The following is a 22,178-nucleotide window of genomic DNA, read 5'->3' as shown; positions in this document are numbered from 1 at the left end:
AGTGGTTAAGAGCACTGGCTGTTCTTCCAAAGGTCCTGAGTTCAATTCCCAGCAACCACATGGTGGCTCACAACCATCTATAGCGAGCTCTGGTGCCCTCCTCTGGCTGTAGGCACACACCCAGGCAGAATACTGTATAAACAAATAAATTATTATTTTTTAAAAAAGAGTTGGGGAGAGAACAGAGCAGACTAGTAAGAGGGGTCTGGAGCTCTTGTTGCCTCAGGCATTCAAACAAGGCTGATCAACCGCGCAGTGGGAGAGCGCACTAGGCAAGCTCTAGGGTCTCTCCTGCATTTGGTGTCTATTCTGCTCAACTGCATGAGCATCAGGCAGAGAAAGGCCCAAGGGTCCCAAAACTGCCAGGAAGAACAGCCAGGACCAGAAGCATCTTGCTGGAGGCATTTGCCTTGTTCTTAACTGTTCTCAGGACCACAGCTTGGGAGACTTGAGAAGGGCCCTTTGGGAAACCCTGACTCAAGCTCTGCTGATACAGAGCAGAGCCCCAAGGGCTGGGCTGAGTGGTTCACTCAAGGCCACCCAGGGCACCTCAGAAAAGGCTGGGTCTGAACCCTGCCCTAGAATCCTCCCCTGTCCTTGTTTACTGTATGACCTGGGTAAGTTACTTAATTAATCTATCTCCCTGTGACTCAGTTTCCTCCTCTGTAAGATGAAGACCCAGGTGGCCATAAAATATAAAAAGAGGGGCCACGTGACGGGCACTTTAAAAAAGCAGCAGAGACGAGCTAGACAATCACAATAGAACTGCATGGCAACGCTACATAGCAACACTATCTTCGGATTAGCACTGATTGCACAGCTTGCCGGGGAGGAGGGAAGCAGAGCAAGGCAGCTAGCACTGGTGGGAGCCCTCCTTATCACATACTTAATGCGTTCATACAGATGACCAGGCAAGTCACCCTTGTGTCGGAAGTCCCTGGGTTGGAGCCCATGAAGGGTGATGCTATCCCATTGCTGGGATCCCAGTAGAGGAAGGAAGGGAGAGGCAGACAGGTGGGCAGTCCCAGTTACCTTTTCCCCGGGTGTGACCGAGATGCGCCATACACAGTGCATGTGGGCAGAGTAGCCATTGGGGTACTCAGGGGAGGAGAAGTTGCCAGTGCTGTCTTGGAGGGTCTCGCCACAGGCTGTCAAGGCAAAAAAAAAGTAGCTGCTGACTGCAAGTGCCAGACCACCATCACCACCACCACCACCAGACCCCTCCCCACCACCCTTGGCTCACCCCTGAGCCTTGGAACCCTTAGGGGAAACAAAAGCAGCTGAAGAGAGGTGTTCTGTCCCTTTAAGATGTACCCCTCCTCCTTACATACATGCATAAGCCATCCTACTCCTCTGGTCTAGTGCTGCCAGGGTAAACAGATGCCCTGTTGTCAAGGCAACTTGGATTCCAGAGTTCAGGTCACACTCTTTTGGTGGGCCTGGCCTCCTCCTCACTAACCAAGAGAGAGGCTAGTTGCACCCCTCCCTGCCCCTCTTCCTCCTCCTCCCCCTCCTCCTCCTCATTTTTCTAGGCCCTCCCTACCATCTACCAGCCCAGGCCCAAGATGGTCCTTTACCAGAACACTGTCCTTCCTCATGGTCCCTCTTCCCTTCCTTCTCTGAGACTCACAGCTGTGACTTTCTAGGGGGTTCTGGGCCCTGGCTTCTGTCTTCCTTGGACCCTACCCTCCATCCCTCGTGGTCCGTCCCTTCCTTGTTCCAACCTGGGCATTTGTAGAGCTTCCGGGCCTGCGTGATGTCCCCCTTGCTGAGTCGGGTCCTTTGGCCAATGGAAGGCTTCACCCCGTTCACCTCATACTTGGGAACAATGGTGTCCAGGAAGATGCCCCTGAGGAGGACATGAGGAGACCGAGGGCATAAGTCTGCTGGAAGATGGGGGAAGAAGGGCGGTGTGCACATCTGCACCCACAGGGCATGGCCGCCAGGGCCCAGACATTCCTCAGCCGGGTCAACGAAGGGCGGAGATGTCTCACCCTGTCATTAAGCTGCCCACTGACCAGCAGCCACCCTGTTCCGTGGCAGCTATACCACAGGAAACTGGTGGGGGGTGGGGGTGGGGGTAGGGGTGGGACTGGGGGAGGTGGGGGGGAGAAGCCCCAGAAATTCTTTGAGAGATCAGGGGCCCAGGCCCTTATGCTCAGACTGCCTTCAACTCCATCTGCCATCTCTGCAGCGCCATCCCACCTTCCACCTCCAGACCTCAAAAGGCTGATTCAGTCCCGGTCAGCTTCTCTCTTGACTGCCCAGGTCAACTCATTACCGTCTAACATGGCTGTGACTGGAGCAAGGGTCAAAGGGTAACATAACGGCAGCTCCCGTAGTAGCCAGTCAGCTCTCAGGGCTCAGTGTCCCTCTTTCCCAATTCCTTCCTGCTAATCTCTGTCGTTTCATAAGGGAGGAGCAGAACAACAACAAAAAAAAAAGAGAGAGAGACAGCAGTTCTCCCTCCCCACCCAAGGTCCTTGACTCATATCTGGCTAGGAAGGGCCCAGCAGGGGGTGTAGGTATGATGGGAAAGAGAAGGAGGGCCTGTGGGGGTGGAGGGCTGGATGGGTGAGTTCACCCCTTTTCCCGGTCTCCCCCCATTCCCAGGCCCTGAGCAGGAAGAAGGGGTCTAGAGGAGTTTAGAGATGTAGGGGGGAAGGGCCAGCACCCAGATAGGGACCAGATAAATGCAGGAAGGCCAATCCAGGGAGGAGTGTGAGAAAAAGTGGGGCATCACACCCCCACCCCCAGTTCTGCAGGAGGATCTTCTCACATCAAGCCCCGGTTAAGGAGGTATCTTGTGAACTGACAGTGGGGACCAGTCCAGGGCAAAAGCCAAGCTTTGTACAAATTAGCCAGTCCCAAAACAGACAAAGCCAGTCCTGCGTGTAATCTCTGCTACTTGAGGGGCTTTAATCCCAGCACTCAGGGAGGCAGAAGCAGTCAGATCTCTGTGAGTTCGAGGCCAGCCTGGTCTAAAAAGAGAGCCCAGGACAGCCAGGGCTACAGAGAGACACCCTGTCTTGAAAAACCAAAAAAGAGTTCAAGTTCTGCAGATTAGCAGGACAGCTCAGAGAGTCAAGACACTTGGCACCAAGCCGGTAAATAGAGTTTGATCCCCAGAGCCCACATTGTGGCAGGAGAGAAGCAACTCCTGCAAAGTGTCCTCTGACCACCACAAGGTACCGTCTGGCACGTGTGTGCATATATGCACGCAAATAAATAGATGTAAGAGAGAGAAAAAGAAAAGAGAGAGAGAGAGAGAGAGAGAGAGAGAGGGAGAGAGAGAATTTTAAGTTCAAATCCTGCCTGGGTTACATAGTGAATTCAAGGCTAGTCTGGGTAACTTATAAAGACCCTCTTCCAAAAATAAAAATTAGCGGGGGGGGGGGCAGCTGGAGAGATGACTCAGGGGTTAAGAGCACTCTTTCAGAGGACCAGGGTTCCATTCCCAGCAGCCACATAGCAAGCTCACAACTGTCTGTAACTCCAGTTCCAGGGGATCTGACAGACACATGTGCAGGTAACACACCAATGCACATAAAATAAAAATAAATACATTTTTAAAAAATCAACAGTACTAGGCATATAAGCTAGGGGTACAGTATTTGCCTCCTGTCACAAGGCCCTGGGATCGATTGCTAGTTTTGTGAAACAAAAACAAGCTGGGATTTGGGGGGGGGGGGGCGGCGGGGTGGACAATTAGAAGGAGGTAATCCCCTCTGGCCACCACTGGGAAAAGAAACTGCCCTGGTGGCAGATGAGGAACAAACCTGGCCACTTTGGCTTGGCACACTCTGGAGACCCCACACAGCAGGATCTGTGACCTCAGGTTTTCGGTCTTCTAGGCCACAAACCCTTGCTTCACACAGCAACAGGCATAGACCTGGCCTGCCAGCTCCGCACTAATGAGAGAGACTAGTAAGACAGACATAGCCCCCCCCCTTTTTTAGGGGCTGCAGGCACCCTGAAGAATACCCTTATCTTTGGTGCCTTCTGGGGCAGGGCAGAACAAAGAAGAGGAAGTCAGCAAGGGAACAGCTTTCAGATGGCAAGCCGGGGCTTCCTTGGGCAAGGACCAGACCATCCATTTCTCACCTGGAGAACGTGTTCCGGGCATAGTGCATGATACTGTCAAAGTCATAGGTTTCTCCCAAGGACTCCACTTCCTGAACCTCCATCTTCAAGAAGTTATACTCCTGCCCTGCAAAGACCGGTGAGAAAAGTGGGGGTGTGCAGTCAGGGGAGTGGCCTGTGTCCTCCCTGTACCTGAGAGGAGCTGCCCTATCTGAAGGCGCAAGGAAAGTGAGGGGAAAGGGGCGTCTACAGAGGAGGCCTTCCCAGCAGAAAAGGCTGAAGAAGATGCTGAAGCAGGGTCAGGAGACCACGAATAAGGAGGAGGAAGGACAGAGAGAAGCAGAGTAATGATGGAAGAGTGCAGAAATAGCAAAGGAAGGGAGGGCAGGTAAAGAGATAAGTCTATGGGGCTGGCTTCTGGCTACTTAACCTGACCCCTATGTCCAGGACCTGAGTCAGACCCCCCACGCAGCTCCATAAGCCCTAGAATAGGATGCAGACCCTGGGGTGTGTGTACCTGGCTGTATGTTCTCCCGTACAATAGAGACATGGCGGTCCCGGTCGGGCCGCGTGTGCTCGTGCCAGAAGCCAATGACATGGCCCAGCTCATGGACCACGATGCCAAACTTGTCACAGTTCTTGCCGATGGAGATGGCCTGGGGGCCCCCACCTCGGCGACCCACGTAGGAGCAGCACCTGGAGGGCGGGGCCAGCTCAGGGGGGTGGTCCCGAGCTGGGGGAGTGCATCCACTCAGGGGCCGGGCCAGGCTGCTGGGGCTTTGTTGTGGGGGTGCGACGGGGGTGGGTGGGTGGGGTGGGGGTGTGTGAAGATGGCCCTGAGCACTCAATGCTATGGTCTGAGCCATGTCTACGGGAGATGCCCATAGCAGGGAGAGGGCATGGGCAGGCCCAGCTGAGGGCAGCAAGAGTGCCTAGGACAGAACCTGGCTTGGGAATGCCACCAAGGGAACAGTGCCCAGGGGTCCCTCCCTGCTCACCCGCAGGGTCGGTAGGTGAATACAATATAGCTGTCCTCATCTGTGCGCTCTAAGAAGGTGACACAGGTATGCTTCTCCCAGTGTCTCATGGCCTGCCGGAAGACCGCCCTCTGGCTGCCTGTGAGAGGATAAAAAGCCAGGCTGTCATAGGGTCAAGTGAGTGGGGGATGGGGGCACTTTCACCCACCGATACAGTGCCTGGCAATTTGCATGCGCACTGCCTTGCCGGGAGGGCAGGCCAAAGGAAACAAGGCCAAGGCCAAGTGTAGACTCTCTCAAAGCAGCACACTTACCAGTGAAATTCCCTCCAATAACAAAGGGGATGACCCCATCAGGCCACACTCGCTCTGGTCTGGATGTCGCTGCCCGCCTGCTCCGAGGCCTGCCCCTCCACCTGCCCCGGGTTTCCCTCTGTGGCTGCCCACTGGTGCTCTGACCACCCAGGGCAGATGAGTTCCCTGGAATCAGAAGAGTTGAAAGAGTCGGTGGTAGCAACTGATTGGCTAGGAAGAGGAGTAATGAAACCCATTATTTGTAGATTCTGGATTTGCAAATTCGCCTGCTTTGCTAAACCTTTATTTGCACCTCTCAAATCAATACTGTCAGGCTTTCATGGTCACCCATGAACTTGCACAGGGCAGTGAAAAACAAAGCTGAGTGGTCCAATGTGTGCCCGTTCCCAGCCAAGGCTGAACAAGGAATTCTGTCTGCCTGTTTCACCTCTCACACTATAAAGAAGTATTGGGGGTTTTTGGGTGAACCGAGTGCCACTTTTTTTTTTTAGTACTATTGTTGTTGTTATTGTTGATTTGGCTGTTTAAAATGGTTCCTATGCAAAGTGCTCCTGTGTTGTCTTATGTGTGTCGTCCCCCACCTCCTGCAAAAAAAAAAAAAAAGCTGAGCCCAGCCTGGTGATACAAACCTGTCATTCAACTCCTAAAGAAGCTGAGGCAGGAGAATTATGACTTCAAGGCCAGCATGAGTTCTACAGTGAATTTAAAGCCAGCCTGGGCAACTTTAGGGAGACCCTATTGCAGAGTAAAAAGGTAAAATGGAGCTGGGCTTGTACCTCCGTGGTAAAATGCTTGCCTGGCATGCCTAAGGCTCAATCTCCATTATCACACGCACATACGAAACCAAAACAAAACAAAAGCTGGGGTAAGTCTTACCAAGAAATACCCACATTCACGAAATTTGTTCTGGCTGAAGTCAACGCTGCTAACCACAGCGTTGGTTAACTAATGAAGCAACTTTATATTAAATAAGGCATCTTTAAGAGAAACACACATAAAATGTGGTCATATAGGGATCGGTTTACCAAAATGTGACTAAAGGCTGGTGGCAGCAGCCGGGCGGTGGTGGCACACACCTTTAATCCCAGCATTTGGGAGGCAGAGGCAGGTGGATCGCTGTAAGTTCGAGGCCAGCCTGGTCTACAAAGTTAGTCCAGGACAGCCCAGGCTACACAGAGAAACCTTGTCTTGAAAAACCAAAAAAAAAAAAAAAAAAAAAAAGGCTGGTGGGAGCTTTCGTTACTCCTACAAGCAGTGACTCAGTCTTTGCTAATACATTCTTCACGGTGACTATGTAAAATAACTATAAAGTTCTGTAACAGTTGTGAGGTTGCGCTCTAAGTGTCTGGAGCTGCCGAGGACAGCAGGGAACTAAGCCATTTCCCAGGAACTGTGGGGGGCCTGAGGGATCTGAGGTTTGGAAAATGTCCCTTTTTGACTAAGAAGCCTTGATACCAGAGACGACTACAGAGCTACATGCTTTCTCAGGGCTTCTGGGCTCTCGTTCCCACGTGACACAGCAGCTCTATAGCCCTGGGGCAAGTGCCACTGTGTGCATCTGAAGGAAAAGGAGGCTAAGGTCAAAGTTTAACCCCAAATCGCCTGATGGCAATAGCGCCCTGGTAAGACTTTCCCCTTGTGCTATTCCCACCAGCCTCCACGCACGCAGCTCCTGTAAACGTCTCTTGTCATTGAGACACCAGAATGCCCTTTGATGTCAACCGTAGTTGACTTAAAACCCCTACATTGCCTACACCCAGGATCATCCTTCCTGCAGGACAAGGAAGATGGCCCGGCACACCCAAGTGTGCCCAGAACTGACCCCTCGGTGGGAATCTATTACTTGGGCAATGGGAGAGCTCTATACCGGCTTTCTGAACCAGGGTCCAGGGCCATCCTGCTGATAAGACTGCCCCTCAGCGTAGCAGTAAGAGGGCTGGGAAGAGCCAATCCAGGCACTCTCTTTCCCCACCACCAATGCCTCATAGGTTGGTAGTTACTTGGGAAACTAGGAAACAAAGAGCTTTGAGGTCAGCTTAGGGACATGTGAACAACTCCTTTCTGTGTGGCATGGAAAGATACTAAGCTGTACACACAGAACACAAGAACGAAGAAAGCAAAGGTGGCCGGTTGAGTCTTGGTGACAGTTTGGGAGGGGGCGCTGAAGAGGCCTCTGAGGATGGCTCCGGAGAACGCATAGAAACTCATATGCAGAGGGATTGTGATATGGGCACAGCATCATGGATTGGAAGACAAAGGTTTGGAGTCTAGCTCCAGCCCTGCCTAATAGCTCTGGCTGTCCTGAACCTCTCTTTATAGGCCAGTAGACCAGGCTGGCCTTGAGCTCACAGCAATCCGCCTGCCTCTGCCTCCGGAGTGTTTGGATGAATGGCGTGCGCCCACCACTCCTGGCCCTGGAAGAATTCTTTTTTTTTTTGTTTTTTTTTTGTTTTGGTTTGGTTTGGTTTGGCTTGGTTTTTCGAGATGGAGTTTCTCTGTGTAGCCTTGGCTGTCCTGGACTAACTTTGTAGACCAGGCTGGCCTTGAACTCACAGTGGTCCACCTGCCTCTGCCTCCTGAGTGCTGGGATTAAAGGTGTGCACCCACCATGCCCGGCCCCGGAAGAAGAATTCTTAACTGACAAAATCTCTCAGTAAGATTGGCTTGTAGGCAACTCTGTCTAGTGTCGTCTTGATTAATGATTGATATGGGAGGGACCGCTTACTGTGGGAGGTGCCACCCCTGGGCAAACAGTCTTGGGATATATAAATAAGAAAGCTGAGCAAGTCAGGAGGAGCAAGACAGTAAGCAGCATTCCTCCATGGCCTCTGCTTCGGTTCCTGCCTCCAGGTTCCTGCCGTGAGTTCCGGCCCTACGTTCCCTCAGTGATGGAGTCTGACCTAAGCTGAGGTAAACCCTTTCCTCCCCAAGTTGCTTTGCCTCATGGTGTTTTATCACAGCAATAGAAGCCCTAACTAAGACACTCTTGGAGGTGGTTGGAGACAGCCAAGTAGGATAATACTTTTCAAAGTACTTTGTAAGCTGTATGCTTGAAAAATACTGCCTTTTGGCTCCCATGGATGTCAAGGTTTATTTCTCTTCCGGGGGTGGGGGGAGATAAAGCTATCCCAGAGGAAGACAAGGCCCTGTGATGGGTTCAAGTTTATGGCCTCTGTCCTGGGAGGAGCCTAGCTGAAAATGGGGGAGGGGGAGCTTGATTCCCAAATCTGAAACACATTTCTGAGACACAGAAAGGCAGCCTGTCCCAGTGTACCTGCAGCTTTGATGGATGACCTCCGGGCTGTTTGCCGTCTGAGGGCTGTAGCCTGCTGCACCCGGAAAGCCCTCAAGTCCTCTTCATCCAGGGCAATGTCCCCAAGGAAAGCAGCTGGAGAAGAAAAGAAGTGGCCAGAGGCTGAGTTAATCCTCTTACCCTGGGCTGCACTCACTCCACTTAACCCTGAGCCAGTGGGTACACAGCCCTACGCTTACAGCCATGCTGATCCTCGAACGCTGGCTGCTGGCTGCTGGCTGCTGGAGGAGGAGGATGGCAGGTCAGCCTCCAGAGTCTCTCTAGAGATTATACTTGATGCTTACTTCAAGTGCCAGCAAGAGTGAAGTGTGATAACACATGCGTATAGCCACAGCTATTCAGGCAGCTGAGGCTGAAGGACCATGTGGGTCTGGGGTTTGGAGGTTAGCCAAAGAAGCATAGCCAGACCTAGCCTGTCTCTTAGATAGTGAAATGGCTCACCGAATAGAAGTGTCTGCCTTTAAACCCAATGACCTGAGGAAGGAGAGGACAAACTCCTGCAAGCTGTCCTCTCATACACACACACACACACACACACACACACACACACACACACACACACGACGCAGTTGTGTCACCCTTCCCATCGTCCTTAGCAACTGCTAATTATTACCTACTATGGGCCAGTCATTAAGTCAGAAACTAGCAAGGCAGAAGACATTTCTAGCCCTATGGAGCTAACCTTTACAATACAAAGTTCACACAAATACTGACTCAGCGAGGTCCTCCGAGAGACAAGTGATCTGTGAGACACTTGGAAGCAAAGGTGCTTCTAGCGTCTAAGAGCACATGTGGCTTCGTCCCCAAGGTGGCGCTCCTGAGAGGTTCTGTGCATTCTTAGGAAGTGGACCCTTAGAGGTACTTATGTTGGTGTGTGTGTGTGTGTGTGTGTGTGTGTGTGTGTGTGTGTGTGTGTAGCTATGCACGGGTGCGTGTGTGTGCACCCTTAAAGGGGATCATCATGAGATCTGGCCCTTTCCTCATCCTATCTTTTTTTTTGTTTTATTTATTTATCATGTATACAATTTCTGTCTGCACATACACCTGAAGGCCAGAAGAAGGCAACAGATCACATTATAGATGGTTCTGAGCCACCATGTGGTTGCTGGGAATTGAACTCAGGACCTTTGGAAGAGCACATAATGCTCTTACTCTCTGAGCCATCTCTCCAGCCCCCTCATCCTATCTTTGCCTCCTGGCTGACTAGATGAGCCATTTTGCTCTGCCAAATGTTCCCACCACAATCTACTAGCTGTAAGAGGCTCCACTACCATGTCTTCCACTATCTTGGACTGGAAACCCAGGAACCGGGAGCCAAAATAAACCTTTTCTCTAAGCCAGTCCTCTCAGGTGTTTTGTTACAGTGTCGGAAAGTCTCTCTGTGAGCCTGTGCTGAGTATGTGGTATCACATAGTAAATGCCATTTCAAGCAAATTGGGGATATGGAGTATCGTAAGATGTCTAGTATACTTACCTGGTCTAACAAGACTTGGCATGGGTACACAAATCTGGGAGGCCAAGGAGGTTCCCAGCTCACAGGGAAAGGTGTAACAGTTGTCAAACAAACCCTAAGTTTCTGAGTCCTCCCTCTGGAGGGGAAAGGCCCAGTGGTAGGACACCGTCCCCTTCATTTCTGAGCCTGAGAAAAAAAAAAGCTTCTAGAAAGATGGGCTGAGGAGCCCCTATCTTTTTTCTGAAATGTCTAGAGTAAGAGGAAGCCGAGGCATAACACTGCCCGCTCTGGAAGGAGCCCAGATAGGAGCTTCACACTGGGCTGGGCTGGGCTAGGGGAGGCAGGAGGCCAAGCTGGAGGTGGAGGCATGGGAGCATCCCTGCAGCGGTGGTGACATCTGCTTCTCATCCCGCAGAGTCAGCACTACACAAATTGTTTTAACCTTGAGGCCTTACACACGGGTTCCTCCTCCACAGTTGGCCCCACTGGGTGGATACACATACATCCACTCTATCACACGCTTAGTCAACACAGATGGCTAATGGTCCCTATGGGCATATGGTGACATCCAAACCCATGCCGTCTGGGCAGAGCCATTGAGGTCAGAGACTACACCCCTGCACATGCAAGCAGTACCCAGCACTGGATGTGGGGTAAAAAGAACACGCTGAAGGAATGAATGAGATGTCGTGTCAGTTTTCTTCTGGTCTGCAAATGCATGCCCAGAGACACACACTTACCCAGACACAGATCACTCGAATGTGGGGGTAACCCTAACAAGCATCAAGCCAGTCTTTCATTGAACAATCTAGGAGACTGAGGCCCAGAAGGAAACTGACTTAAGTTAGACTATCCTAAGCTTTGGAAGGATTGATTTATACTCAGCCTTAACCATTCCTAGTCCAGTAGATTGACTCAAGTCAATTGACTCAAGTTCCCTCTTGGGAACCCATATTGCAAATAGGTATATACAAAAATAGACACTCACTCAGACACACACATCCACAGAAAAATACACACACAGTCCAGAGTTCTAAAAAAAAAAAAAAAAAAAAACCAAACAAACAAACACAGATACAAGCTCCAACACACACAAGCCAGTGGCAAGCTCTGAACTCATTAGGCCAGTAATAGTAGCAATAATGACACCTTATGTAAATGTCTGTTGAAATTTGCCCAGCGCTTTCCAGTTCACACAGTGTCTGCTCACTAATGAGTCCATTTAATCCTGGCCCACCCACGGCATGCTCAGTAAGCCATATGATACCCCTAGGAGTGTCTCACTACAAACATTTAGAGAGATAACCTGGAAGCCAGATGCCAGCTCCCTTCCTTGACTCCTCAGAGATCAGGACCCTGGGGTATATCCAAGGTCACCAGCCTGTAACTAGTCAAGAGTCTCCTCTGGTGCTTGGGAAGCTTCTCTCAAGACGACACTCTGCATGACCCAGGCTTATTAACTGAGGTTACAGTGACAGATGTTTCTCAGTTGTGTACAAAGGTGGGTGCAGGTGAGACAGGAGAGACTCCAGGAGGAGAGGGTAGGTTCCTACATGCCATTCTCACAGGCGCATGTCATACGGCTGTACACTTTGTACTTCTGCACACGCACGTGGCACCTCCAGGCTTCTACACCCACACCCATGAGCATCAGCATACAACGCTGTCCCTCAGTCTCCCTGTGCTTTCGATTCCAGGACCCCTACAGACACTAAAACCTTGACATGCTCAAGCCTATATATAAAATAGCATGGTGAGCCAGGCATGGTGGCATTTGGGGTGGCAGAGGCAGGCGGATCTCTGTGCATTCCAGGCCAGCCTGGTCTACAAAGGGAGTCCAGGACATCCAAGGCTATACAGAGAAACCTTGTCTCAAAAACAAAAACCCACCACCAACAACAACGCATCGTGTTTGCATAGAACCTACACATACCCTCCTATGTTTTCTAGTTTTCTTTTTCTTTTTTCTTTTTTAGATAGAGTCTTGGGTCGCCCAATCTACCTTCAAACTCCCTATGCAGCCAAAGATGATCTTGAAATTCTGATCCTCCTGTCTGTACTTCCCAAATTCGAGGGCTACAGACATCAGCCACACCCTACCTGCTCAAACTCAGAGGTCTATGCATGCTAGGCGAGCATTCTACCAAGTACCCTCACCATTCCTATATACTTCCAATCATTTCTAGATGACTTATAATACTTAACACAATGCAAATGCTAAATAGTTATTACACTGTATTTCTTAGTAGATAATAAAAAGGTCTGTACACCTTACAGACCAAGTTTATACCTTCCAGAAGGCAGTTGTACCCATGGGGATGGAAGCAGAGACTGGTCTTTGAATCCGGGGTTTGGCTCCCACTAGCTGACAATCCTGTAAACTCTTTGAAACCTCTGCTTTCTCCCATCTAAAAGAAGGCACATGATAGAGTGCATGCCCTAAGATTACTTTGAGAAACAAGGATGTGCCTAACGAAGCATCTAGCACCAAGCCGAGAGCACAGAAAGCAACTGCTAAACATCCAGCTCGCTGTGCTCACCTCACTGACCCTGGAGGCCCAAACCTTCCCTAGACATAGTGGGTCCCTTGCACTATACTCTCTATCTGAAGGAATCTATGGACAGAGACTACAGCACCATGTTGGCCGGGAGTCCAGGCAGTGTGGGGCCAGGGCAGGGCAAGTAGAAGGAACAGGGCTAGCTACAGAGCTCAGCTGGATGCCCTGTGGTGGAGATGTCATGGCTGAAGAATGCATGGGAACAGAATGGGGGCAGGGTGGGGTGGGAGGCGAGCCTATGGCCAGGAGTGGGGCTGACAGCTGGTGCATCTGGGATCCTAACCTTAGGAAGCTGGACAATCTAGATGCAAGAGAGTTTCAGGATGCTTTCCTGGACCAAAGGAAGCCCTGGGGTCAAGGTCAGGGTCAAAGTAGCAGCTGTTTTCAACACAGGATCAAAAGTTTTTGTTTTGCTTCCTGGCTGTAAAACAGCCAGGAAGCACTTGAGGGTGATCTGTAGCCAGGCCCAGTGTTGGATGGGAAAGATCACAGAGTCGCATCAATGTGTATGTGGACCTACAGAACAATCTTTGTCCCCTGAGTCAGCTTCTGGACTCCAAAGTCCCTTCCTCTTGGCATGGCCAGGTCTCACCTCCTGAGTGGAGCCTGGTTGGTGTGTGCTCCAAGGCCATGTATGCAGGGCAGGCTTGTATCTCTCCCTCAATGAATGCAGACTTGTAGCCATGGGAGGAAGTATTTATGGCCCTAGACTATGCAAATGGCCTTATTCTCACGTCCATGTACACCGGTGCACATTTGTGCCCGTGCTCAAACAAAGGCCCAACATCTATAGGTGAACTGACCTACTATGAAGGCAAGGCACATATACAAATATACACAACCAATTCCCTGCACAACTTCCAGTGTGTTCTTACATGTAAGAAAAAGAAAACAAAAGTAGTCCATTGCATTTCACAGCCCACACTCCTCAAAGGAAAAGGGATCCTAGGAATGGACAGGTGTGCACATGTGTAGGGAGGAAGAGAGACCAACTGAGCCTCCATATACCTATTCAGGAGATAGCCTCCTTCACACCACCACCACCACCACCACCACCAAAACCACCTCCACCACCAATGTTTTCCCAAATCACTGGAGAAACAGGATTCCTAAGAGTCCCTTCTTCCTGGCAGCCACGGTGGTGCATGATTTAATCCCAGCCCTCAGGAGGCAAAGGCAGGTATATCTCTGTGAGTTCCAGGCCAGCATGGTCTACAAAGCAAGTTCCAGGTCAGCCATGGCTCCACAGTGAGATCCTATCTCAAGCCAAAAGAATGATCCCTTTTTTTCCTGAGGCATCTAACTGGTCCCCCTCCACTAGGGCCCATAGAGGTGTGTGTTTTACCCTCACCATTGGGACACCTAAAAGTGAGGGTGACTCAGGCAGAAAACAGGGTCTTAGGAGAGAGGGGTGACTCACTCAGGGTGTCTGGAAGAGGGAATGTGGTCTGGTGAGAGATAAGATCGTGTGCTTCCTCTGGACTCCACACCTGGGCCCCAAGGTCCCTGGGTGAGAGTGGTAAGAAAGAGCCGTGAGTGCTGTCCATGTCTCACTCTGCAGACACACTGGCTACCAGCTGAGGTCTAAGTGGGAGGCCCTATGTGCCAATGTCAAGACGCTACGCTGGGAATCTCTGAAATCCTCATCCATGGCCCAGCATTCAGCAGAAGAAAACAGAGCCTCCAGTACAGAACCTGAGAGTGGGCTTGGTGGCTAAGAGAGCCTAGTCTGACAAGGCCAAGCTTCAGTGTCAGATCAGGCACACCAGTAGTCCAGTTTTCCTGCTGGCCCAGAAGTTCAGGACCTTCCCCCAGGACATCAAGGGTCTTAATTTCTGCCCTTACTTTTTAGCAGCAGCCCTAACTGGATGTGGTGGCTCACCCCTGTAATCTTAGCACGTGGGAGGCAAAGAGCAGAGAGAATGATGAGTTCAAGGCCAATCTGGGGAGACCCCCCCCCCATCTACAGAAGTAAATAAATCAATCTAGCTCAAACAGTAACTAAAGAGGTAGTTTTGAATGGTGAGGCCTGGCTGCGTTTAAAATAAGCTGGGAGAATCAAAGGGCTTTCGTTGCTAGTCCCCTGTGGGGGAAGAAGCAGCAGGAAGATGAAGAAGAAGTAGCAGAGGAGGAAAAAAAAGGGATGTGTGTGCACCAGCCAAAGGAAGCAGAGGCAGGCACCTGCTGCAGGCAGCCCTAGCATCTGGTGGCCAAGGCTATGGAGGGGCCAAGAAGCAAACCAGGCAGGAAGAAGCACAAAGAAGAGGGTTGGTGGGCCTGGAGCCTGGCAGGGACAGTGGATTAGGCTCAGGAGACGTGTGTGCACACGCTAGCCCAGTTTCCTCTGGAGTGGGCCACAGGGCCTAGGCATCAGTCACACCCAACAAGAAGGCCTGATCTGACACTGAAGCTCTTAGCCACCTCAGGCCTGGCCGAGCTCCCCATCAGCCTCACTTCACCCTGGTAGAGAACTTTCTCCAGAGCTCTTGTTTGAAGGCTCCAGCTCAGCCAGGCCCCACCCTAGCATGAAATCTGAGACTGGAGAGATGGAGCCCTGAGCCTCTTGCTATTCCCAAAAAATCACTCCCATTTTCGACATGAGCGAAGCTTCCTATTCGTTCTTTGAGTTTGTGTTCCTGTGCCACTTCCTCCACAAAGCTTCCACTCTGCAAACCTTCCCAGAGCCCCTGTGGTCACCTTGCTCTGCCTTCCCCATCCCCAGGAATAAAGGGGTGATGAGGGACCCCTATTCTTCCCGGCTTGTGCTGTGTAATGTTAGTGTACTCTTGGGTCCTTCTTGCTTAGAACGTGATCTCTTTGAGGACAGAGATCTGTCTGGCAAGTCTCTGCATCTCCCACAACATCAAACCCAGCCATGAGACATATCAGGAAATGTACATCACTTAAAGGGATAAGAGACACTGAACAGGGTCGAGGAGGTGTTGGCTTTTTTAAAAAATCCAAGTCTGTACCCTCTCAGAAGAAATTATTCAAGAGCCGGAGGCACAGAGCATAGGGGGTAAGCATTTATTTAGTGCGTACTGTATGCTGGTAAGAAATGATTTATACATGTTTTCAGACTTAGCCCTATGAAGTGATTTAGCTCTATGAAGCGATGTACTGTCAGTCCCATTTTACTAACGAGAAAACTGAAGTTCAGAGACTCTGCTCAGCTCTCCTGGTGGTTAATGAGTCCTTCAGGGTTCATGCCTTGCTCATCTTTCCTCCCGCCCTCCCACCACACACAACCAGATGGAGACTTGTAATGTCCTGATTTGCCCACAGCCCATCAGCCATGGAAGAGGAAAGGCTGAAAGGGTTTGGCTTATCCTGATCACATTAGAATGGACCCTATTCTACCCAGGGGTCGATGGAGCAAGGAAAGTCCCTGATTAAACCCCATTGTGGTCAGGACTATAGCTGCCTATCCCAAATCTTTGTGTCTACTTCCCTGTGTCCCAATCCCTGGCTCTAGCTTTTCCACACACAGGCTGAAAGTCAGAAGCAGGAAGTTGAGGAAAAGTTGTGCAATCTTGTCTGCAATCTAGGTAGCCTGCTCAGGAACATCAATTAGGCCAGTGACCTGAGTGCCTGGTCATCTGGTCACTCCAAGGGGACCACAGCAGGAGGGTCCTCATGAACAAAAATCACACACACACACACACACACACACACACACACACACACACACACTGTAGAAGCCCCAAGACCTTGACTAATCAGCCTCAGGTGTCTGTCGGTTGAGAGGGTTGATGTAGAATATCTGAATTCTCTTTTGTGCGGTTCATTTGCTATCCCAGCCTGGCTCTGGCAGAGCTCTCCTGGCATACAAGGGCACAGGTAAGTACTCTCCCGGGTTGATTTCTCTGACTTTGACAGCTGTCTCTTGAGTGCCCCAAGAGCTGCAGCAGCTGGCTAGATTCATAGGATTGTCCACAAAGGAGTATCCATGGAACACCCTGGAAAACTTTCCCTTTCCACCACTGGGCTCAGTAGACGGGAAGTCTACTCCTTTGGAGCTGCAGGCCTTCTGGGCATCAAACCAGACAGATGTGCAGCATTGTGGCAAACAGACAAGCAGGCAAGCACCAGTATTCCACAGAGCAGGAGGGATAGGAGAGAAGGAATGGACACACACACACACACACACACACACACACACACACACACACACACACACACACTCACTCACTCACTCAGTTTGGCCAGTGAAGTTTCGCGGTGGAGAAAAAGCCTCCTTGCCAGCGGGATTCACTGGGACCTAGGGAGATTTCCCCAGGAATCCTCTGGGAAGGCAAGCGGCAGCCGCAGCAGTTTCCACAAACAGCAGCAAAACTTCAGTCCTAAAAGTCCCCCAAACTTCCCCCTCCCTTTCTCCCTCGGTCTTTTGTTCCCCCACTGCATTGCCAACCAAGCAGCTCCCAGCTTCCCACACTGGACTGTCCTCCCCCAACCCCAACCCCTGCCCGGCCGGCAGCCTCGATCCTAGACTGCCCACGCCCGGCTTCCGTGCGCCCCTGGGGAAGTCGGGGGTCGCTCACCCGCCTTGCAGGGGTCTTTGTAGTTGAGGAGCTCCGGGGCGTCCTCTTCGCCCAGGTCGTAGGTGTAGTCGGCCAAGTCCAGAGGCCGGCCGGCGCGCGGGAGCAACAGCAGCAGCAGTAGCAGCGGCAGCGACAGCAGCGGCAGCGGCAGCGGCAACGGCGGGCGGGCCACGCCGGGCATGCTGGCGGGCGGCTGTGGCGGTCGCGCCCGGACGCGGGAGCGGGGCGACAGGGAAGGGAACGCTGGAGACGAAGGGGAGGCGCTCTCCCACCGCGGCCACCTCTTCCCGTCCGGTTTCCTGTCTCCCGCCCCCCGCTCGGCCGGGCTTGCTCTGGCCCTGGGCTCCGGCGTCCCCCTAGCCCTCGGCTCGGTCGCTCCCTTTCTTTTCTCGCCGCCCTCCCACTCCCCACCCCCCTTTTAGGGAAATGAGCTCGCTGGAGGGCGGGTTTTCGCCCAGCACGGCCCCCCTCAGGGCCGGGACCGTGCTCGGCCGGGCCGGGAAGCGCGCCAGCCGGGCGGGGAGGGCGAGAGGAGCGCCGCCCGCCCCGGAGCGGGATCCGCTGCCTGGGGCCGGGGCCGGGGAGGGGGCGCGGGCCCGGGATGCCCGGAGGCACCGCTCCGCGAGGGGCCCCCTAGTGGCCGCTGTCCTGCGCGGAGCGGACACCGGGCACCGGGCACCGGGCACCGGGCACTCTGTCAGGTCGGTTCCTGTCTTTTAGTCCCTGGACCAGCGATCTTTCTCTCAGCCTGAGACTCCCAAGTCTGTCTGTCTCAGACTCCAAAGTCTGTCTGTGTCAGACCTCTGCTCTCCAGCTTCTCGCTGTCTGTCTAGCCGTCTCTTTGCTGTCTCTGGCGCTGTCCTTCCCTGCGGGCACACCGCTGGAGGGCGCCTAACACCCGTGTATGGCACCCAGGTCCTGTCCTGTCCCCTATCCTCGACTTTTGCCCCTTCTCCACTTCCTAGAGTAGGACAAAATCCCCATCACTCTTAGACGGGGAGGATGTGGCAAAGCACCCCAACTCCCCAAACCCTCTCCCTCCCCGGAGGAGCAGAACTGAGAAAATGTGGAAGGAAAAAAGTACCACTCTTTTTTTTTTTTTTCAATCAGGCCACTTTATTCTTTTGTGGTAGAAGACAACTCTCTTCTACTCCGATGGGCTTCCACCCTGTCCTGTCGGGTATGGGCAGAAGCAGCTTCCTGATTGTCTGCCAAAGACCCTTTTGGGGCGGGTCTTTCCTGTTCCGGTGCGGTTTCCACCCACCCTGTGAAATAAATAAATAAATAAATAAATAAATAAATAAATAAATAAATGATGTTTATCAGGTGAAGAAGGGGGACAGAGGAGTCACCTGCTTGATTCCCATGTGGGCTGTGTCTGTGAGCCTTCCATCCTCCGAGCTCCCCAGACCACTGACGTCAAGAGAACCCAAGTAGGTCCCCCCCACCCCCGGACTAAGCAGGCAGCCCAAGCTTTCCCAGTGTAGCCCAGGCACCCTGGAAGGTACTGTTGCTCACCTGAGGGGTCCTAGATATAGTACACTGGTAGCTCTCCACACAAGGTGCTCACAGCAAGGCCCAGGAAAGCCAGGTCTCGCCCAGAAGACTCGGGACCAGAATCATGCCCTTCCTCCTGGTCTAGCTTGGAAGTGGGTGCGGAGGGATTGGCCTGGGGGGAAAAAAAGCGCCTATGTTCAATCTCACCTTCAGTTCTTGATGGGACACTTAGCTAGCTGGTCAGGCAATTCTCAAGACTCAGTTTCCTCACCAATATGGACGGGCTGGGCTGGAAACAGAAGCCCATACATGGTGTCTGAACTTAGCCAAGGCCAGCTGAGAGCTGGTAGGGAAGGCGTGACTGATTCATGTGAGTGTAGAGAGGAGAACACATCTGGCCCAAGAGAATCAGTACCACCTCTCCCCAGCCCTTGGAGGGAGACAACTCATGTCCTTTGCTCACACACCCACCTGGAAGTTCTGGAATTTTCTAGTGAAAGCCTCAAGGCTAGGGATGTTCTCTGGAGTCATCCTCAAGATGTAGCAGCAGGTTCCCGGAGCCGGCTTGTAGGCAGTCAGGAGCTAAGCATGGAACCCCGGAGGTCATTCAGGAAGGCCTCACTCACTCCCTAACCCTTATCCTCAGCCAACTCCCTGAAGATTGGCCATGGGATACACATGTTTGAGTCAGTGATTCAAGCATCTGAGGGGAAGTGGCCAGGCACAGAACGGGAAGAGACTTCTGGGAAGAAGTGGTACAACTGGACAGTTCCAGTAAAGTCATGTTGGTCCCTCAGGCATACGCACCCGCTGGTAGTCATACAGGACAGTGCCAGTGGAACCAATGGAGAAGGTAGCGATGGTGTCCCCGTGTTCACTCAAGGCTAGACGTTTCTGAGTTTCCGGTGCTCCTATGCTCATCTCAAGGACCTGGGGAAAGGGTGTTAGGGTGCTGCCTGGCATTCCTCTTTCTTCTTTCAGCCTTTTAGTACCCATTTCTACCCAGAGCCCTCTTTCCTGAGAGCCTGGAAAGGCTAAACATAACAGGTGTTGGAGTGACTGGTAGTTATCATACTATAGGCCAGGGTCTGAGGGAAAACATCTATGCTGGGCTGCTACCCCGCTTCTGCTTGTGTCACCCAAGCTATGCTCTTGTTTGTCCGCCCATCTGCCCATCTCACCCAAGCCTCTCTGCGACATGCCTTGTAGCCACTATTTGCCTGCTCACCATCTCGGTGTGTTTCTGACTCATGTGAAGGCCCATGAGCAGGGCCCCTACGATCACCACGACAACGAGGACCACCACCACCACCACGATGAGAAGGCGTTTGAGATGCACGGGGCAGCAGGGGATACGGAACTGGCTCCTGGGGCCTGCCGAGTAGTCCTGAGAAAGGGAGGAAAGTGGAGAGACAAGCAGGCAGTTGAGAGGACATCCCTTCCTCTCCCTGTACAAACTGGACACCCTCTACTACCCGGTTGGGCTATGAATAAGCAAAGAAGGACTGGGGAGAGCAGAGAAGGCTTTGGGGAAGGTTGCTGGACTCTAACAACGCCATAGATACTTCGAACGTTAAACGTGAAGTCTAGATTTAGAACAGTCCAAGAGAGCCAGTCACCGATCTCACCTTCTGTTTCCCCAAGATTCCTGGCACCCCAGACATAGCTAAAGTCTTTGTACCCTCAAAGGATCCAAGCAGCACCAACTCCATGCCTTTATATAGATTCCTTTTTCTTCCTTCCCAGTCCAATCCATGTGTCATCTTCAAATTTTTTCACATTTACTTATTTAGTATGTAGGTGCACGCACACACATGTGTGCCTGTGCGTGTATGTCTGTGTGTAATTCAAAAGCAGCTCCTCTCCCTCCATCATGTGAGTTCCCGGGATTAAACTCAGGCCATCACATTTGGTGGCAAGCACCCCTACCTGCTGAGCCATCATCCTCCTCTCTCTCCTTCTCTCTTTCTCTCTCTCTCTCTCTCTCTCTCTCTCTCTCTCTCTCTCTCGGATGATATCTATGACTCAGGCTGCCTTTCAGCTCCTTATATATCTAAGAATGACCCTGAATGATTATCTTGGTTACACTTCCAAACGGTGTGCATACCCATGCCGGGTTTATGTGTTACTGAACCCAGGTCCCTGCACTTGCAAGGCATTCTACCCAGTGATCTATACATCCCAGCCCACATGTCATTTTCTCTGTGATACTTCCTGGAACTTCCCAATTACTTGGTGGCTCTATCACAGACCTTTCTACTGACCCCTATGGTAGCTCTCAACCCCTTTATATACGAATTCATGGCTGTCATACTTGTCTCTATAAGGGACTCAATGATCTTGGTCTTTCTATCCTAACAGCCTAACTCTAAGCTAGTAGGGTATATGAGTCTAGAAGGAGAAAAAAAGCCTATGGAGGATGGAGTGGGCAAATCTAGTACGCGTACGTATGTACGTACACACGCACACACACACATACACATACTCACTCACCGGTGGGCTCTCCATCAAGACCTCTTTGCTACCCACGTCCATTTTGTAGGCTCTCTCTCCTCTCCTCATCTCTCTGGTGTGACCAGTGTCTTATATATATACCATTAGGGGGAGAGTGGACAGAGGTGAAGGACCTGAGTCTCCTGCCTGCCAGCCAAGTCCTCAGCTTTGAAGCTTGTTTGTTCCTGGCTTCTTAGAGCTTAGACTCTGATAAGCCAGCTGCAAGAGCCCCCAAGGGCCCTTGGCCTAGGCACATGAATCCTCTTGTTCCTAACAAGAGCAAACCTGGGTGAGGTGAGCAAACTCCCCCTCGGGCCACCTGCTCTTCTCACCGTGGGTGTCTTCCTGGCAAGCCTGCCTCTCTTGCTGGCACCTGCCCTGCAACCCTGTGGCTTCTCTTCTTCTGACAGGCCAAATTGTTCCGGCAGCAGGCAGCAGCCGAGGCTCTAGCCTTCCCCTTCCAAAAGATTATCTCCCAGGCTCAGGCACTAAGAAAGTGGTGTTTACTGATGGGGTGGGGGGGGTGGCGGGGGGGGGGCTGTCTAGTGGAGGGACAGGGCCCAGGACAGCAGCTGGGGGTGGAGGGGGGTGTCCATTAATGTGGTTTCCTACACAGGGTCAGATTCCTCTTTACCTAACGTCCTCCCACGCGTGCTGTCCCTAACCACAGATTTGCTCCAGTCATTTTTCCCTAATTCTGGAAACTCTGTCCCCACCGATGGGAAACTCTTACTCCTGGGTGATGAGTGCTTTTGCATTCTCTACTCTGGGCTTGTCTGTATGTTGAAGGCTCTGATGGCTTATCCATGCCTTCTAGTGCTGAAGATCAAACTCAGGGTCATGAGCACGCTTGGGAAGCCCTCTACCCCTGAGCCACATCAGTAGCCCCTGACACGAAAGCCAAGGTGACCTCGCACTGAGTGTGGTCCACACTTCTACTGTCCTATCT

The 22,178-nt window shown here is 51.9% G+C and overlaps 2 protein-coding genes across 5 annotated transcripts in view; both read right to left on the bottom strand.

Moving 5' to 3' along the window:
- BMP1 (bone morphogenetic protein 1) overlaps nt 1–18,224 on the bottom strand; it is a 47,607-nt gene extending 29,383 nt beyond the window's left edge. For 2 of the 3 annotated variants that reach the window (XM_084768234.1, XM_084768236.1), the window contains exons 1-8: nt 17,240–18,224; nt 8,649–8,762; nt 5,375–5,539; nt 5,082–5,199; nt 4,601–4,779; nt 4,105–4,210; nt 1,725–1,849; nt 1,033–1,148 (exon numbers count right to left, since the gene is read on the bottom strand). In XM_084768234.1, coding sequence (XP_084624360.1) covers nt 1,033–1,148; nt 1,725–1,849; nt 4,105–4,210; nt 4,601–4,779; nt 5,082–5,199; nt 5,375–5,539; nt 8,649–8,762; nt 17,240–17,420 — 1,104 coding nt within the window. In that variant the 5' untranslated portion in view covers nt 17,421–18,224. Of the gene's footprint in view, nt 1–1,032; nt 1,149–1,724; nt 1,850–4,104; nt 4,211–4,600; nt 4,817–5,081; nt 5,200–5,374; nt 5,540–8,648; nt 8,763–17,239 lie in introns of those variants that run through there. The other variant, XM_084768235.1, reaches the window with a different exon arrangement.
- Nucleotides 18,225–18,354: 130 nt separating this feature from the next.
- SFTPC (surfactant protein C) lies at nt 18,355–21,387 on the bottom strand. 2 transcript variants are annotated; one of them, XM_084768237.1, is made up of 6 exons: nt 21,230–21,386; nt 19,965–20,123; nt 19,544–19,666; nt 19,208–19,318; nt 18,758–18,908; nt 18,355–18,504 (listed from the first exon to the last, which is right to left on the bottom strand). In XM_084768237.1, exons 1-5 carry the CDS (start codon nt 21,296–21,298, stop codon nt 18,768–18,770), a joined length of 603 nt encoding a protein of 200 aa, XP_084624363.1. In that variant the 5' UTR covers nt 21,299–21,386; the 3' UTR covers nt 18,355–18,504; nt 18,758–18,767. The 2 variants fall into 2 exon arrangements, with proteins under 2 accessions (XP_084624363.1, XP_084624364.1); XM_084768238.1 differs by lacking the exon at nt 19,208–19,318 and having other exon boundaries at nt 21,230–21,387.
- Between the last annotated feature and the right edge of the window lie 791 nt (nt 21,388–22,178).

The sequence above is a fragment of the Acomys minous genome (genome assembly GCF_964271855.1).
Source record: "Acomys minous genome assembly, chromosome: 18".
Lineage (NCBI taxonomy): Eukaryota > Metazoa > Chordata > Mammalia > Rodentia > Muridae > Acomys > Acomys minous.
Note: the sequence above shows the minus strand (reverse complement) of the source record. Positions and strands in the feature narration are given on the sequence as shown.